The following is a 19,371-nucleotide window of genomic DNA, read 5'->3' as shown; positions in this document are numbered from 1 at the left end:
CATCATCAGCCTTTCATAAAATTATTATTAATTATATGAAAACACTATACCCTTATCCCTTTCTTCTATGGAATCGAGTATGAAGTGAGACGAATCTTCGTAGCGAGTTTTTACAGCCGTATGCCCTTCCTGACGTCAGCCTCACCAGAGGAATTAATGAGATGTAACAAATGACGTGATACGAGTATCTAAAATGGACTTTTATATGTACCGTTGGCCTAAAAGTCGTGTTCACTATTTATCGTCTTTTTACGTTTAGAAAGACTGCCTTCGGACGAAAATAGCCAGTATAACTTAAATACATTCCAAGTTTGTTAAATAATTGCCAAAACGATACGGAGAGTGCATCTATCCCAAGTGAAAGCTGAAGTGCTATGTGTCATTATGTTAGGTTTATTGATTTAAAATTTACTGTGGGAAGGTTGGTGGTATAGAACAGAATTATTTATCATCAACAGGTTATTTTCCCAATTAAAGATGATTCAATAAAACATAATATACAACAAATACACCTGAAGTAAATAACACTAATTTCCTAAAAGTTCAAACTAAATCTAGAGACCTTTTTATAAGCATATTTACAAAACCTTAAATAAATAAATTAAAATAAATAAATAAATAAATAAATAAATAAATAAATAAATAAATAAATAAATAAATAAATAAATAAAACTAAATCTCCTTAAACAATTGACATTATTAAACTACATCTAGTAATATTTACATATCTTACAGATAGGGCCTTACATTCATGAGGTCAGTAGGGCATGTCTGATTTTAGATGGGGGTGAGTGAAAAAGGTCCACTGATTCACCCACCTCATTCAGTGATGTTAGTGCCCTCACAAGCCATGAATTAGTCCGAGCCACAGTTCTCACTTTAGGCAGATGAAAAATATACCTTTGCCTAGTATTGCGATGAGGAACATGTAATGGTATCAGCTCCAGTAATGTTGAGCCATCCACTCTATTTGTCAGACATTTATAAAGAAAGAAGGCATTGGCACATCTGCGACGTGAGTGCAATGTCCTCATGCTCATAGTCTCACAAAAAGATTCGTAATCAGATGACAAGAGAGAAATACCCAAACCCTTGTAGCTGATCCATTTCATGAACCTTATTTGGACTTTTCCAAGTTTTGTATTAAATACTGCCTGCTGAGAAGGCAGCCACACCTCGCAACAGTATTCTAACGATGGCCTGATAAGAGTGCAAAACAAAGTCATTAAGAGTTCTAGGAGAAACAAATTCGGCACAATTTCTTTTCAGAAAGCCAAGTAATTTAAACCCTTTCCTAGAAATCTTGTCTAGTTTCTCGAAGGAAACACCGTAGCAGTTTGAAAGTGTCACACCAAGATCATTTATTTCGTTCACACGAGCTATTTGAAAATTGCATAAATGGTAAGGGTAATTTACTGGTTCCAACTTGCCTGGAAATGTAATTGCATTCAAACCAAGCAGCCACTTTCTACACCAGTTACTTAGTAGGTTTAAGTCAGACTGTAACAACTTACAGTCCAACTCACTATTGATTACCTTTAAGATCTTCAGATCGTCAGCATAGAGAAGGCAATTACTGTGTTGTATAACTGATGTTATATCATTTATGAATATGACAAAGAAAAGAGGGCCCAGTAAAGAGCCTTGGGGGACACCTGAAGTGGGCTTTGACATAATACCACCAGCTTTTACTACGCAAACTCTATTAGTGAGATAGCTTCTAATCCACTCCAAAGCACTTCCTCCTATCCCATATGCTGGCAATTCGGTGAGTAGAGCATCTGGTTGAACTGAATCAAAGGCATTGGAGAAGTCCGTATAAACAACATCCGCTTGTTACTTCCTATCGAGAGATTCTGAAATGAAATTGATGTACACCACCATATTGGACACTGTACAGCGTTTCTGTACAAAACCGTGCTGCGCTATATTAATGTACTGCGAAATTGAACTGTACAATCTCTTATACATGATCTTCTCTGCCACCTTTGAAATTAGGGACAATAAAATAACAGGCCTATAGTTATCAAACACCATTTTGTCTCCTTTCTTGAACACTGGTATGACGTAACCTTTCTTCCACTCACACAGAAAATACTCAGATGAGAATAACATATTTATTATGATGCCAAGTGGCCTACCTAGCTCAGATGCACATTCTTTCACTACTATTGCGGGTACGTCATCTGGACCACAAGATTTGGAGGTATCCAAAGAAGCAAGAATTGAAAGATACCTCTGCTGGAGAGGTCACTATTGAAGTTAGGCCTATATCACACACGGACGAAGTGGATAGATTACACTGTGCGGCAGGTGAGTGATACTTATCAAAGGTATCTGCAAAACTGTCCAAGATGCTCCTCTTGTCCTGTAATTCTTTCCTGTCCTGAAGCATAGTAGATGGCAGGCGAGATGAGCTCCGTTTGTTGTTTGCAAAATTCCAGAAACACTTCGGGTTGGCAGCTAATTTCGATTCCATCGAAGTTATATAATTTGTATTTTTCTGAGCTGAAGACATTTAAATTCACCGCATATGATCGAAAATTGCACATAATCACTATTATGGCCCGTTTCTTTAAACTTCCTTCTTGTCCTCTCCTTTTCTTTTAATTTATCTATTACCTCAGAGTTGTACCAATATGGGTACTTCCGCGTGCTAACTATCCGGGACGATACAGTGTCTTTTATTACAGCGTGAAGGAAGTCGTTGAAAAGGGTTAACGCCTCGTTGACGGAGGGGGGAGTCCTCGATTAAATTCCAGGGACACAACGAAAGGAGATCTCTCATTTGAGGAAAATCGGCCCTAGTCCATGCGAACATTAACTTCCTCTGCGGTACGAGGCGCATAACTCGCGGTAAAGATAGAGTTAATTCTACAGCTCGATGGTCGGATGTAATTACCTTTTCCGTCTCAAAGCAGTCCAAGTGTCCACAGTATGGATCCGAGATTAGAACAAGGTCCAGGAAGTTCTCGTTTCTTGTTGGGAAGCGACACATTTGCTTGAGTGTGAATTCACTGACGATTTCAAGAAGTAAGAAGACTTCCGCACATCTTTGTTTTACAACGGGACCAGGATTTCAAGCCAAATGCCTGATGTTAAAGTCTCCGCAAACTACAAAGATATCCTGCGGGTTTAAAACAGCTGTGACGTTGGCCAGTGTTGCTCGAAGATTGCTCATCCTAGCAGTCACTTCGTCTGGTGGCAGGTAGCAGCACACTAAAAACACAGAACTCCCTGATGTTGGGGTGGCCTTGACCACGAGACACTCCCAGTCTCCCGCCAGCTCTGGCCGGGAAACTGGCCTTAGAGCAGATTTCATAGCAATCATAATCCCTCCCCCTTTCACTTTGCTATTATGAACCTGATGTCTGTCTTGACGAAATACACAGTAATCAGTAGACAACAGTTCATTATCACCAACAGAATCATTTAACCAACTTTCAACTATACAAATACAATCTTTGCTGGCGTCACTGAAAGCTAGGTTAAAGTCCGTCAAAGAATTACACATGCTCCCTACATTTTGGTAGAAGAAATTCATACCGCTGTAATGCTGGGGTCCTGGGTTCAGATGTATGTCGCCGGACAAAGCCAGTAAAAGCACACAAATTGCTGAACCAGATATCTTTGTGCTAGAGTTCGTCTGTCGTTTTCTCGCAGTCTGGTTGTGACGACACCAGATACATAGTTCCATTTAAAGCCAGCACGTGGGCCAAAATACGAAGCTCCGAACCATTCACAAAAGCGTTTTCGCAACGCTTTTCATATTTAACGCCGAAGTCTAGCACATTCTCATCCCGGAGGCAAACTCGAACGGACGTGATACTACATTTGAGCACTACTAATAGACAAAAGACACGGAGCGATACCGACACACAACTACTCCCGGACGCCATCTTGCATCCAATCCTGTGGATCATCTTGATTAAGCATGATGTTAATGCTTTTGGAAAATCTCTAACGATGTTTGTGATGGAAGTACTGAACTGGTTCTGTAGGTATGAATGTTGGGAATCCATATACGAGGGTGTAACTATGGTCTGGATGTTTCTTATATTTGGTGAGGGCGTGTACAATCTCTATTGCAATAGCGATGTATAAGAAAAACTGTGTTGATACACCTAGCCTCCTGGCCCAGTTCGTTTGTTATTCACACTTCTATGTTGGGACCTATGTGATAAGTAGTTTGTTTCTATATGCTTGCTTTGAATGGTCCAGTTTGTCCAACTACTACCGACTGGGAACATCTCAGAGATGTTGGGTAAATTATACTGTGGTGTAGTGACAAGGGAGATGCTGGGCGATGAGGGTGTCATGTCCCGACGGAAGGTTATTAGAGAAAATCACAAGTTATTATTCTAGTAACTGCACTGTTACTATTGTACTACATAAAATAACTAAGTTACAATGTCAACCTAAACAATTGGTCTTATTATCTGGTATTCTGGTGTGCAAATATCCAGGGTAGATTATAAAGAATAATATTTGTTTTGGTATATTTTACAATTTTACCAGTACATATGATCACTCTGGGACGCAGATAATTTGATAACATTAACCCGACTGATAACAGTAGCCAAAAAATAAAAATTCATAGGTAGCCTATTATATTTATTCATAACCTACATGTACTACAATGAAACAGACACCGGTACACAGCACTGCAATACAGTTAACTGTTTTCAGCTATGTAAAATAGTCTCTAATTGTTGTTTGCTTCTGGTTGTCTCTGAAAAGTCCATTAATTATATTTCATATTCATAATATTTTTGGAAGTCCACTGACTTCAGCTCATTACTTTGTCGCAATATATCTAGCGCCTGTCGCTTTTCAGCATTCGTTTGTGTTCGGGAAGTTTCAGCAACATCGTCATCATCAGCATCACTATCTTCTGCTCCGTGTTCTTTACCTCTCATATCTAATTCTGTGGAAGTAAATGCCTCACATTTGTCGTCCTTTGTTTCAATCAGTAATGATGCCCTCATCATTGTTCATCCATTCCTAAAATTCACCTTCCGTTAAGCCTGTTGGAGAAAGTTCAACATTCTCCTCTACTTCTGGTAACCCCCCATGCCGGAAACAGTTCCTTATTGTATGTGCTGAGACAATATCCCACGACATGGCTAGAAGATGCAGGGCATCGAGAAGGCTGGTTGTTTGGAAAGGGCGTTGGCACTAGTTTTATGCGAGTCCTCTGTTTTCTAAGATTCTTGTACGCATTTCATGGCGATAATACGCTTTCATGGTGCGAATGATTCCTTGATAGCATGGTTGAATTAATGAAGTCGTACTCGTCGGTAAGAAAATCACATTGATGTTTTTGAGCTCACAATTCAAAATGTGTGCTGCACAGTTGTCAACCACCTAAATTTACGGTCCAGCCTATTATCCCACCTCAGTAGCCAATAGGGCAGTCATCCATGCATTAGAGTTCGAATGATAGTCCACTGGAAACTTATTGATGCCTTTAAAGCAACGTAGGTTCATACTTTTCCCAATCACTAACAATCTTTTTTTTTTTAGCAGACATTCTCTCACAAAATAACTGTTACTCGTTCCTTGGAGGTTTTACAGCCTTTAACACTTTCATTTTTTAACAAGTAAGTGTTTTCAGGCAAGGCGCGATAATACAGTGCAGTCTCATCAGAATTATGCCCACACTTTGGGAGGGAATTCAGAAGCAATTTTAGGCCACACTTCTATCCACTTATCAGCAGCGACAGAATCAACGTACTTCTGCTCCCCATGCGTTAGTTTGTATATTAGATTTTCTCGTTTCTTCCAAGACAGGCACAGTGTAAAAACAGCTTTTTAAAAGTTGGGAGCAGAGCTACCAACCTTTGAAGTGGGTTATCAGTAATCCCCACACCCGCTACACCCATCTTCAGAAAATTGTTGAGTTAAATCCTAAGCATGCTACTGCCTTCTCGATAATGACACCTCATTTGCCCTTCCTGACAGCAATCTATTCTAACGTATTTCATATTACACAATACAACTTGCACATTGCCAGCCCCGTGGTGTAGGGGTAGCGTGCCTGCCACTTACCCGGAGGCCACGGGTTTGATTCCCGGCCAGGTCAGGGATTTTTACCTGGACCTGAGGGCTGGTTCGAGGTCCACTCAGCCTACGTGATTAGAATGGAGGAGCTATCTGACGGTGAGATAGCGGCCCCGGTCTAGAAAGCCAAGAATAACGCCCTAGAGGATTAGTCGTGCTGACCACACGACACCTCATAATCTGCAGCCCTTCGGGCTGAGCAGCGGTCGCTTGGTAGGCCAAGGCCCTTCAAGGGCTGTAGTGCTATGGGGGTTTGATTTGGTTTGGATTTGCACATTACCAAGTTTTGTCATAAAACATTCTTTGTAGCTTGTTTCGTACCCCGCAGCTGCTTTTCAGTGTTGCTTTGTTTTGAAGCATCCTTTCCTCTGAAAATGAAAACCTATAACCGTTTTCCAGTCATTGATGGGTCAGGGATGGAATGAACAGGCTATTAGTACGATGGGGTGGCCACTCCCAAAGTGATTTATTAATGAATGATAGATGCTATGAAATGAGAATGGAGAGTGTTGCTGGAATGAAAGATGACAGGGAAAACCAGAGTACCCGGAGAAAAACCTGCCCCGCCTCTGCTTTGTCCAGCACAAATGTCACATGGAGTGACCGGGACTTGAACCACGGTATCCAGCGGTAAGAGGCCGCCGCGCTGCTGTCTGAGCCACGGAGGCTCACCCTTTCCTCTGTGATGACATTTTTGTCCTTTGAACCATAAGCCATTTTGCGCTTAATGTCAGTCTGAATGGTTCAGTTTTCCATATCAACACTGACATTCTTCCAGTGGGAGAGTTTCTGTCAGGGAGAACTAATGCTGCAAATACGTTATTTAGAACATTACTTAGAGAAGAGCTACTTCTTTCACAAAGAATTTCATAACATTCACGCTTAGCAAAAGGAAGTAACGATCGAATGAGTATCGTTGCCAACTCTCAAGCACTGAAACGAGGATTGAGCAGTAATTCAAGTGATTAGATATTTTTCCCTTTCTTTCGTAGATTTTTTTGTGATAATGACACTTTTCCGTAATCATTCCTCCTTTGACCGTAATGACGTAATAGTGAGGTAAAATCCGTAATAATTACGGACAATCCATAATAGTTGGCACCTCTGTGGGAGAGTTTTCTTTGTATGCACTCGACTCTCATACTTCAGAACAAAATCCTTGAAAACAAAATAATGTGATAACATAAACCGAATTCATGATCACAATAAACGGAAGATTTTGAATGTTTCGGTATTTGTCCGTACGGGACTTCATAATAGTGATTATATAATATGGTTAATAACATTATCCGTGATTATAATAAACGGCGTCCACTGTACATGGTTCAAAATTCCAGTACATTTCCAGTACCTACATTCAATTCCAGTATAATTTCATTACTTCCAGTATCAGTAGGCACTCTGAGCAAGTACCGTACTGGAAAACCGATCGGCGGTGAACTTGCATAAGGGACCATCTTAGCATCGTATTCGAGTGGTACTGTTTAGAGAATCCTTGGAAATCATATAACAGAGGGTGGCCACAACAACTGGAAGGAGACAGAGCGCATTTCGACAGCTCTACTTGAAGACAGAACGAGTTTAATAAAATGTTTGTACTTTTAAAAATCCGCATTATGTCCAGGGTTAGATGTTCGTTTTTGGCACTTCCCTCAGAGCACCGTTTAGTCACTGGGTTTTCAGGTCAAAATTGAAACTGCTCCTTCTTAACACAAATCTAGTATTTTAATATTACCGTACACTGTACGATTATGTTATCGAAACCAGAACAGCTGTTGCGCCTTCCATACACACAGGTATGGCAAGTCATGGGATTGCCTACTACTGTTTTGGTTCTAATATAAGACAGAAAATTTTAAGTTTTTGTGTCAGAGTGTCATAAAAACCACAGTCGTTCTATTTGCACAACGTTACATTTAAAAAGTTTGTATCATTTCCCACTAGTAGTGACTTGTGCAGAGAGCACACTTTCCAGCTATGTTCAAGGTCACAAATAACCTAATTTCTGAAGTTTTGATATTTTTCCTCTTTCCAATTTGATTGTGATAAGTGATTGACAGAACTGAAAATAATGCATTCGAGAACTTTTGACATTCGACAGTTAAATTCAAAACCATATTCTTGATTTCAATATGAGCTTTACAAGTCAATGTTAGGCCTAATTTACGCAGTGCAAGTTTTCCAGAAACTGACTACAAACAGTATACTGGTGACCAAATTACAATGGAAGATTAAAAATAGAAGGTATTTTGCCATCGTGTTGGGTGCTCTTGTATCCAATGTGCTTTATTTTATTAGATTAGAGAATTATAAACTACTTGTGGCCGATTGTTGTTTGGCTTGGTGTTATTAGATTTTTTGAAGAGTTTGGCTAATCGAAGTTGCTGAACTAAAAGAAGTATTCACAAGAAACTGACAAAGTTTCCCTGGTAAAACAGAATGTAAAGTATAGATTTTAACTCGCAAATCTGTAATCGATGTTTGAAGACGGCCCCGCGGTTTAACTTGCCTGCCTCTCACCCGGAGGGCCCAGGTTCAATTCCCAGCCAAGTCGGGCAAATTTACCTGGATATGATGGCTAGTTTCAGGCTCACTCAACCTAAGTGATTACCTTTAATCGAGGAGCTACCTAACGGTGAGATGGCGACTCCGGTCTAGACAACCAGGAATTACGGCAGAGATGATTCGTCACACTGACCATACCTCACCTCATAATCTGCAGGCCTTTGGGCTGAGCAGCGGTCGCTTGGCAGGTGAAGGCCTCTGAGGCTGTGGTATAGTTTGGTTTGGGAGTGTTTGTATGAATTATACATATTTCATTTTTTGTGATGTTTAACCAAATTGTTGATGGTTTCCATTCATTTCCAGATTTCCAGTTTTACCTGTTGTACGGTTTTTTCTTCCGGGTTCCCTCAAAAACGGAGAATCGAGGTTCAACTGTATAGGAATTTTCAAGGGACAGAAAAAAAATTGTAGTTACAATGGAGTGCTCGCTATATGCCATACATGCTATAGCGGATTTCTACTGGATCTAACATAGACATTAGATTAAAAATTCTTCAAAGTGTTTTTGTACCATATACAGTAAAACCTCCTTAATTCAAAGTCGTTGGGACTCAAAAACCGGACTTCGAATTACGTGTTTTTGAATTAACCGCCAATTCGCAATTCAGAAGTACCAACCCTTGCTGCGTTACAAAATATTCTAAGGCCCGTTCCTGCATGCAGTTAACCTTGATTCACAGTTTATACCTTTCAAATGTCATGAAAAAAGATCTATTTCCAAAATGTATCTAAGAAGGCTGCATTTACAGTATTCAAATAATGCACTGGCAAACATAACCTCACGCAACGAAGGAAAGAAAAAAAAAAGCTTGATTCAAAGACGAGGATAAATTATGCAGGTTCCCCTGGTCAAATGCATTATTTTTTGGATTTCTGTACTGATTTCATTTTTAGATGCTTTGTACTGGTGTGGAAAATGCTTGGCGCCCTTAAAACATTGTGGCTTATCGAACTTTCCTATGACGAGGGGATAAAGTTTCTCGCTTCCAAGTGCATTGTAACACACTACAATGACCCCCATACCTCACCCTTGTACGATTCACCGGCTGGCACTTTCTCCTTTAAAATCATCCGGCTGGCACTTTCTCCTTTAAAATCATAAGACCGTTTGGGCTCGCTTTAAAATAAAGCAATGCAGTTTCATCAGCAATGACAATATGGTTTGGTGCCTACGAATACATTATATGAGCCACGTTTTTTCGTCAACTGTCGGCATCGCCAGTGTTTGCAGATTCTGTTTTTCCGCACACTGCCTGTTGCGTGATATTACGGCGTCCCTTAAAAGGTTGAATACAAAAGAATTCCGATTTCATTTAACTTAGCAATCATGAAGCGCACTGTAGACCCACCGAGGTGAGTGTAAGTACGGAAACAAAGAGAAAGCTACTCCTCCACGTTCCGGAACACGCATTCCATTATGACGCGGATAAATTTCGAGTTGAAATTACTCTGTAACATAGGTAACTATTGTTTTAAAATGTAAAATCAGTTTCAAATTAAAGTACGAATTTCAGTAATGGGGCCGACATTGTACTTCGAAGTACGAATTATCCGTATTTCGAAATAAACAATTTAAATAAAATGCAAAACTCTATCGCAAGTTTCCTGGAACGAGAGCTTCTTCGAATTAGGTGGGATTTTGAATTAACCGATTTTGAATTATCGAGGTTCTACTGTACTTGATAATTTATTGTTAATTGTAATTATTTTCAAGTGTTCAACTCTGACCTCAACGCCACAGCAATGGCTTTTTATTTTGCTCGAGCAAGTTTTTGCATTCGCACACGAACATGCTAAGCAGATTCCATACTATTCAGGAGCTGGTTACAAACACAGTGAAAGTTTCCTTAAATTGATCTATGGCTCATTCCACGTTAAGAAATCAGTACTGCTCTTACGGACCTACAACGATTGAAAATATCCCCTTAGAGACACCCGTATTCCTCGCGATTAAGAGATATTATACTGTACTTTGTAATGTATTATGAAAGACAGATAAAAATGAAGAGGCATTTTTGTCCGTGAGATATTAAAATAACTATATAACATTTTATTTTTCATAAATATATTTGTAGGGAGGATGTACAATGGCGGGAACAGCCATCGCTTCGTTGCCTTGCTTCATTTGCCTTCTATGTTGCTCTGATACAAGCATCTGTGAACCGCGGGCAGCTCACTTCAGTAGCGAAGTCACGTATAATGTTTCTTTACTGCAAGTATGTTTTTAGGCTGTAAATCAGTGAGTACTTGTCTTCTGTTATAATAATTTTCTGTTGAGTGAGACCATGAAGTTGTCTAATGGCAAATATTTTCCTTTGGTTGTATATTGCATAGTATGTGTGTGTGTTGTATTATTTTCGTACTGGTACTGTTCAGAAGTTGTTACTGAAAATTTTGATGCTGTGGTGTGCAGCAATAAGTCACGTATAACTCGTACTGATACAAAAATTTGTCATGTGTTTGGTTTGTGCTTGGTTTTGTTATTTCGATGTACTTTCTTAAGCGTATCTTAATTACCGCTGTTTTCTTTAAGATCGCATTTAATTTTTACTATTGTCTTTTGTTAAGCGATACGACAGAGCAGTAATACCCCACGTTACCTGGTTAATAATAATAATAATAATAATAATATTAAGAACAATAATAATTAGTTTTACGTCCCATAAACTACTTTTACGGATTTGGGAGACGCCGAGGTGCCCGAATTTTGTCCTGTAGGAGTTTTTGCGTGCCAGTAAATCTACAGACACAAGGCTGAAGTATTTGAGCGCCTTTATATAGCACCGGACTGATCCAAGATCGAACCTGCCAAGTTGGGGTCAGAAGGCCAGCGCATCAACAGTCTGAGCCACTCAGCCCATCTGGGGAAATTTATTATATGCATCTTTCACCCTTCGAGCTCATAAAAATATTATTTGTCTATTTTCTCCGCCGATTTACCATACACTTCAATGCTGAGGTTTTTTATGTGCCGTAGTTTACCTCTGATTCTGTACAAGCCAAATAGCCCCTGTAAACTCCCCATCCCCTTTAGTTCATAGAAATTATTTGCAGCGCAGTTTATTCCGCTTGTTATCTTGAAGTTAAATATTGAATATCACAGATTTATGTGCCGCTGTTTCCCCGCGATTTTGTCGTGCAGAGCCTTTCAATATGGCAACCCTGTTGTCATAAGAGCAATACTGTTTTCTTAACGAGGAATGAACCATAGTGGTTACATGAAATTATACCTAAGAACAAATTTCAAGAAGAAAACCTTGCACAATTACAAATTTTGCACTGCACATTCAGTTTTCACAAATGTTAATCCCTTCCGCTACAATGATAGGTCCAGCCGTCAAGTGTTCCACATTCATTAACATGCAGTGACGGGTATTCAAGTATTCAAGTTGGAAATACGTCTGTCTGACAACTGATTTCTTTCGATCGTGATGTTGTACTTCAGAATTACATTCCTGGAGAGTTCTAGCGGGTTTACACGCCGAACGCTATTTTGTCGATGTTTATTTTGCTTCTAAAGTTGGTCATCTTTTTCATGAAATGAATGCTACCATGGAGCAAGATGTCGTGTAAACATTGCAAGGACGAAGAAAAAAGAATTCTGCAATTTCCACTTGATAGTGGTGATGAAGATATCTCAAAATTATTTGATAGTAGTTTTAGCAGTGCGACTGAGAACTGTGACTCCGCTCGTGAAAGTGACTACTGCGGATGAAGATAACTTCGTACATAACCTCACCGCATCGAACAATTGAAATGGAGTTTAGCCAGTAATTTTCCGAAAGGCAATGCGTGTGCAGTTGTTCGGGAGCTAAATACTGTAGACAGGAGGCGTCTGGGTGATAATGCTACAGAATGACGACGTGAGTCAGTTCCTTACTGACACTTTTTGGGAGGGAATTTGCAAGGAAACCAATGCATATGCAAATAAAATTCTGGAAGATGTCACCTTTCCTGATTGCGCCACTATACAGGGTGTCCGAGAAGTCCCCGTTCCCCTAGTTTCATATTATAGTGGAGTACTTGGATATAAAAACTATGAATCCAGGGAATCTGTATGTGCACCATCATGCCTTACAGAGTTCTATCAGTCTCCAAGTCCTCATTAACATCTTGCAGAGCATCTCAGGAGTTATGGAACGAAAGGTTTCCTCCACACTTTGGCGCAATTCTTCATTAGTCGTGCACGGACGTTGAGCCACATGGGACTTGATTATTCCCCATAATGAGTTGTCTGGCATGTTAAGGTCCGGGCTTCGTGATGGCCATTTCAACGGGGCTGGAGATGTTGGTGAGCCACGGCCAATCCAGCGGCCTTGAAATTGTTCATCAAGAAACTCATGCACCTGAATAGCAAAATGTGCTGGAGCCCCATCCTACGGTAACCACACATGACCCATGATTCCCTTGTCTTGAAGCTGAGGTATTAACCAAGATTGTAACATATGCAAGTAAGATTTTCCATTCACATACCAGAGGTGCCAACTTTGAAGTGGATTATCAGAAATCGCCCTCAGCCCCCGAGAAAAATTTCGAGTCAAGTCCAAAGCATACTCCTTCCTTCTTGATAATGACACCCCTTTTGCCCTTTCCTCTAGCAATCTATCCAAAAGTATATCATATTACACAATAACATTTGCACGCAACCTCTTGGTTCTGTGATAAAACATTCCTTGTAGCTTGCTTCTCACGCAGCAGCTGCTTTTCAGTGTAGTTTTTCTTGAAGCATCCTTCCGACTGTGATGACATTTTCGTTTTCTGAATCATAAGCGATACCAGTGCAGATGTGCTTAATGTAGGCCTCACTTCTTTCTCAATCTTTCTGTCAACTGTCAGGTACACTTAACACAGCAAATACATTACTGAAAGATTTGTAGTGGAGAAGAGCAGAGCCTGAGCTCCTTCATTCACAATGAATCTTACAACGCTTATGGGTAGCAAAAGGAAGTCACGATTGAATAAGTATCGTTGCCAACTCACAAGCATTGAAATAAAGACGATTTAGGAGAAAGGCTCGAAAGGACTCGACATTTTTCCTTTCCTTTTGTTTCCGTCGAAAATTATTCTTTCGTGATAATGTCAGCTTTTCCGTAATAATTTCTCCTTTGACCGTAACTCCGTAATAATTACGGACAATCCATAATAGTTGGCACCTCTGTCATACCCATCCAAAAAATACGGTCTGCACAAGTGACGTGATGATATCCCGGCCCATAACATAACATGAGCGGGGTTCCTTTCCAACTCTTGCACATAATGAGGATTTTCCTTAGACCAGAAAACCACACTCCTCCTATGTGAACTGCGATATATCGCACATTCATCAGAAAATTACACTCTTGAGCGAGACACGGCAGTTGGGAATTGTGCTAACGTAGCACGGCAGGCTGCAACTTGTTACTCCATGTCATTGTCAGATAATTCATTCACATCCATCGGTCTAAATCCTTTCATTTTCAAATCTCTTTTAATGTGGTCATGCATTGATGACCGCGGTACTTGAAGTTCAGCTGCTCTTTTGTGAACAGATTTCAATGGAGACTGCTCAATTGATTAAGCGATGGCGGCACACGTTTCTTCCAGCGTCTTCTTACGTCCACTACACGGCCTGTCTTTGACACTGCCTGAAGCAAACGCACGTTTCTCCCAATCAAGCAGAGTAGTTTTACGAGATGGGGGTTTGCCAAAGCGATCTCTAAATGCACTAATTCATTTTCATCATCATTTCCCAACTCCAGTGTGGTGTACAAGCACTCTCCATCTCCTTCTGTCTTCATACATCTGATCCAGTACATCCTCCCATTTTTATCCTCTCCCCTCCACATCTGATCTTACAGTCTCTATCCAATGTTTTCTTGGTCTTGCCTGTGGTCTTCTTCCTACGAGATTAAGGTCGAAATATTTTCTGGCAGGTCTTTCCCTGTTCATTCTCATTATGTACCCATACCACTGAAGTCTGTGTTTCTTTATGACATTGATAATAGAAACCTCAATGCCAGTACTTTCCTATTCACTTCATTTCTGATATTGTCCTTTCTGGTTGTTTGGTTCATGGTTCTAATGAATCTCATTTCAGTTGCTTGGATTCTACTGAAGTCTTTGTTTAGTAGGGTACATGTCTCTAAAACGAAAGTGAGGATTGGTACGAAATAAGTGTGGTACATGATTGTTTTCGCTTCCTGTGGTATTTTGCAGTCCCAGAGGAGATTCCTGACTTGACTGTAGAAGTTCAATGCTTTCTGTGTCGTGCTGAGTATTTCCTGCCTAACAGTGTTGTCTTTCGATATTGTGCTTGCGAGGTACTTGAAGTGGGAAGCTGATTCGATTTTTGCTCCTTTCAGAAATATATTTGAGCTTGTTCCTTCCCTGGTGACGGTCATTTCCACTGTCTTTGTTTTGCTCATCTTCAGTCCAAAATTTTTGAATGTGTTGTTCCATTCATTAAGTTTCTTCTGAACTTCAGCTTCTGTCTCTCCCCATAAAAGCACATCTAATACCAGGGCATTTGGTTCACTGTCCATTTTCTTGATAGATTTGATAACCTTGTCCATTACTATTACGAACAGGAGTGGTGAAAGAGCACTTCCTTGTTGGACACCTCTCTTTGTTTCAAACCATTTTGATCGTCCGGTGCCTATCTGGACACAGCTGTAGCACTTCTGGTATAGCATCTTGACTTTGTCAATTAAGTACTTTGGCACTCACACGCATGCTACTAATCATTCCTCAACAGTGTAGCTGTGTCCGCTCACGTCCGCCATGACTTAACAACTGAAACGAGACTGACAACAACGCTAGCAGCAGGGATACCAATACCAATAAAATAACTATTGAATTCCCCATTTATACAAACTCAATTGTCCATGCCATAATATAACAAAATAATATAAACGTATGAAACTAGGGGTATGGGGACTTCTCGGACACCCTGTAGGAGGTCCATCTGAAAGCAGCACACCGATGAGACTACAGGGAAGGCACTGGGGCCATTTTCCTGAAATGAGTGCTCCTACAGCAAGTAAATCAGCCACATTACAGAGATGTAAAGTCGGTTTTGAGAGTGGAATCCGGAAGAAATTTTGCTTCGAGTGCAACAAATGCAAAGTTGCCCTTCACGTGGATGGATGTTTCAAGGTGTACCATACCTTAAAAGACTTCAGTTAATTGTAGTAAGTTAAACTCTAACCCAAAATGTTGTTACTTTGATGCAGTATGCTTTTGTAACCATTTTAGCACCCATAACATAAAATGTAAAAAAAAAAAAAAAAATCGCATTCCAAGGTAAATTTCTCAAGGAAAATATTTTAATGGCAATGGGTTAATCATCCTACTGACAGTCATGAGAGGTTCAATACAACTCCACCAACTGTAGACCTGAATACAAATGAATTTCATCCACTGTTGCAAGCAGTACCTGTTCCATTGAAAAGAGGTGAACTTGAAGTGACAGTGGCTGGCTTAGGGGAAGGAAGGGTGCACTGAGATGGACAACTATCCTGCCTCTCCATCTCGTACATGATGATATAGGAGTTGGTGTCCAAAGCAGCATTCAGTGAAATGGGCCGAACCTGCAAAAACAAGAGAACTATTAACATTACAGTCCGGGTTATAGAATATTTCCAAATATCCACTCACACCAAGAATAAAGTTACCAAATTTTGACAGGGTGTAAAAAGGATCCAACTTCTACCATCAAGTGCAGAACATAGTATGGGTCAAGAGAGTTCCTCAGAGGGCTAAAAGACTGTGTGTAAGACTCATCTCCTACCCATCAAGTCTGGAGAGATGCGTCATACATAAAAGAGAAGTAAGCCAACTGCAAGCTGTTGAAATGAAGTTCCTTAGATCAGCTGTACAGAAAACAAGGAAGGACAGAATTAGGAATGATCAGATATGAAAAGACCCGCAGATCAACTTGACCATGGAAGAAAAAACGAGCGTTGCAAGGCTGAAGAGGCTAGAACACGTTGAAGGGATGCAGCTGACTTGAACATGAAGGAAGTATTTTGAAAAGATCGTTCCAGGACGAAAACAAATTGGACGCCCTAGAAAAAAGTGGTTAGATCAGATGAGAGAAGACGTAGAGAAGAGAGAAGAAACATGGGATGCCCTAGAGAGAAAAGAAACATACCAGGACCGTAATAAATGGAGGCACATCGTTCTTAAACATCCTAGCTGGCTCGCTGGAAGGAATTCATGATGATGATTGTGAACAGCTGCAATGCAGTTACGAACAGGCTATGAGACAAAATCATCATAATTTTCTCAGTCAGTGTGCCTAATTAACACTACATAAGCATGAACAAAGAAACTTAATGTTCAATGAAGTGTAGACTTAAAATCAAATAATTTTCAGTTAAGGTCTAACACAACAGAATGACAAAAAACATAAAAATTGTATTGTATTCCACTTCAGCAGCTTCCTTCCTTCTGCTGTAGATCGAATTGAGATTCCTCAAAATGAAACTGAGGGAAAAGATTACAATCAAGACATGGTCAGTACAAAATAGTTGGATAGAGAAGCTTTTTACAGATGAGATGATGATGATGATGATGATAATAATAGTAATAATAATAATAATTATTATTATTATTATTAGCATGTGGCCTCGGACACGCTTGGTGCAGGTCCTTCAAGCTGACGCCTTACAGGCGACCTGTGTGTCTGAAGATGGACCCTTGCTTATGACTAGGGCTAGGATTATCATGATGGAGCATATATTTTTTGGTAAGGCTGATAAGTAGGATGCTAAAAGGTTAGTTTTTTCTACCTATTCAATACATACAAATTTTAAAATTAGGAATTTATTGTTGATTCCACTTGAGACATGTTTCGCCCTTCATTGAGGGCATCATCAGTCAAAATATCACCACAAGGTAAAAAATCAGGTAACTGGTTAGTAGTTGACGGTACAAATTAATACATATTATTAATACAATTACAAAAATTAAGTATGGGAAATAGTTGTACAAAAGTGATGGTTGAACATATAGGTTTATAGATGAAAAGTCAGCACCAATGCCTAAAATTAACATAGTAGAGTTCGGCAGTGGTGCTCAGGAGAAACAGTTGACGCAATCATAGGGAAATAAAAAGTTAAAAAATATTTACATTGCACTCTGACTGCTCGACTCATAACAAGAACATAATAACAAAAAGTTACGAATCAATGACAATAACTTTAACAACTCCAACAACAAACGCAAGCGTAAAACAATAAACGTGAAATAAACTCGGGCAAGAAAAACACTGAATCACTCGACAATGTCTCCTTGTGGCTTTACTGTACTTAGCAATAAAGAAAATACCTGATACAGTGGGACTTCGATTATCCGTTCCCGGAAAATACGTTTTCCCGGAATATGAGTTCAAATTACGTGGTCCCGCGAGCATCGTAATTAAATCACGTTGTAAAAGTCTCGCGTTATCCGTTCCTCGAAGAAACGATTTCCCGGATCAACCGTCCAGAAATTCCAGTCCCATCAACGCTAAATCCTCGATCAATCATTTTTAATAAACTGTATCTCACGAAAGGACGGCTATGGCATATTTATGGATCTTGGCGTTAACGCCCCGTCATTGCGATAATTAAAGCAAGTACTGTAACCGGTACTGAAAAAGCGATCGGCGGTGAACTTGCATAAGGGACCATCTTAGCATCGCATTCGGGTGGTATTATTTAGAGAATCTCGGAAAATCATACAGCAGAGGGTGGCCACAACAATTGCAAGGAGACAAGGCGCATTTCGATAGCTCTGCTTGAAGGCGGAACGAGTTTCGTCAAATGTTCGCACTTATTAAACGTCCATATTATGTCCAGGGTTAGATGTTTATATTTTCACATTTTTTTCGATTGTATTGCCGAACAGGTTTTCGGCACTTTGCTCAGGGCACTGTACAGTAACTGGGCTTTCAGGCAAGAATCGAAACTGTTCCTTCCTAACACAAATTCAGTATTTTTGATATTATCGTTCATGATTATGTTAGCGAGACCAGAACAGATGTTGCACCTTACATTAAAAAAGAAAGTCATGGGAGGTCTTGGGATTGCCTATTAACTGTTTAGGTCCTAATGTAAGACTGGGAATTTTATGTTTTCGTGTCAAAATACCAAAAACCGCAGTCGTTTTATTTGCGCACGTTAAATTTAAATGGTTGGTACCATTTCCAACTCGTACTGACATGTGCAGCGAGAGGGCTTTCCAGATGACCTCAAGGTCACGAATAACCATAATTTCTGAAGTTTTGATGATATTTCTTTTATCTTTCCAATTTGATTGAATTTATGACGGGCAGAATTGAATATAATGCATTCGAGAACTTTTAAGAATAGATAAATTCGAAACCATGTTTTCGAGTTCAACATAACCTTTAAAAGTCGATATAGGCCTAATTTGCGCGGTATGAGATTTCCAGAAACTGACTACGAACAGTATACCCGTATACCGGAGACCAAATTACAATGAAAGATTAAGAAATGAAGGGATTTCGCCATCAATTTGGGTGCTTTTGTATCTAATGTGCTTCATTTTATTAGATGAGAGAATTAAAAACTACTTGTGGTCGATTGTCGTTTGGCTTCGCGTTATTAGATTTTTCGAAGAGTTTGGCTAGCGTAATCAAAGTTGAACTGAAAGAAGTTTTCACAGGAAACTGACGAAGATTCCCCTGTAAAACTGAATATAAAGTATAGAGATTCTGAACTCGCGTACCGGTAATTAATGCAGTTTCGCGGTCTGACA

At 39.8% G+C, this 19,371-nt stretch overlaps 1 protein-coding gene across 3 annotated transcripts in view; it reads right to left on the bottom strand.

The window, feature by feature from the left end:
- scny (scrawny) overlaps positions 1–19,371 on the bottom strand; it is a 228,270-nt gene that overhangs the window by 86,614 nt on the left and 122,285 nt on the right. For all 3 annotated transcript variants that reach the window (XM_067136030.2, XM_067136028.2, XM_067136029.2), the window contains one exon: positions 16,043–16,196. In XM_067136030.2, the coding sequence (XP_066992131.2) occupies positions 16,043–16,196 (154 nt within the window). The remainder of the gene's footprint in view (positions 1–16,042; positions 16,197–19,371) is intronic.

The sequence above is a fragment of the Anabrus simplex genome, chromosome 1 (assembly GCF_040414725.1).
Source record: "Anabrus simplex isolate iqAnaSimp1 chromosome 1, ASM4041472v1, whole genome shotgun sequence".
Taxonomy (NCBI): Eukaryota; Metazoa; Arthropoda; class Insecta; order Orthoptera; family Tettigoniidae; genus Anabrus; species Anabrus simplex.
This window is presented reverse-complemented; position numbering and strand designations above follow the sequence as displayed.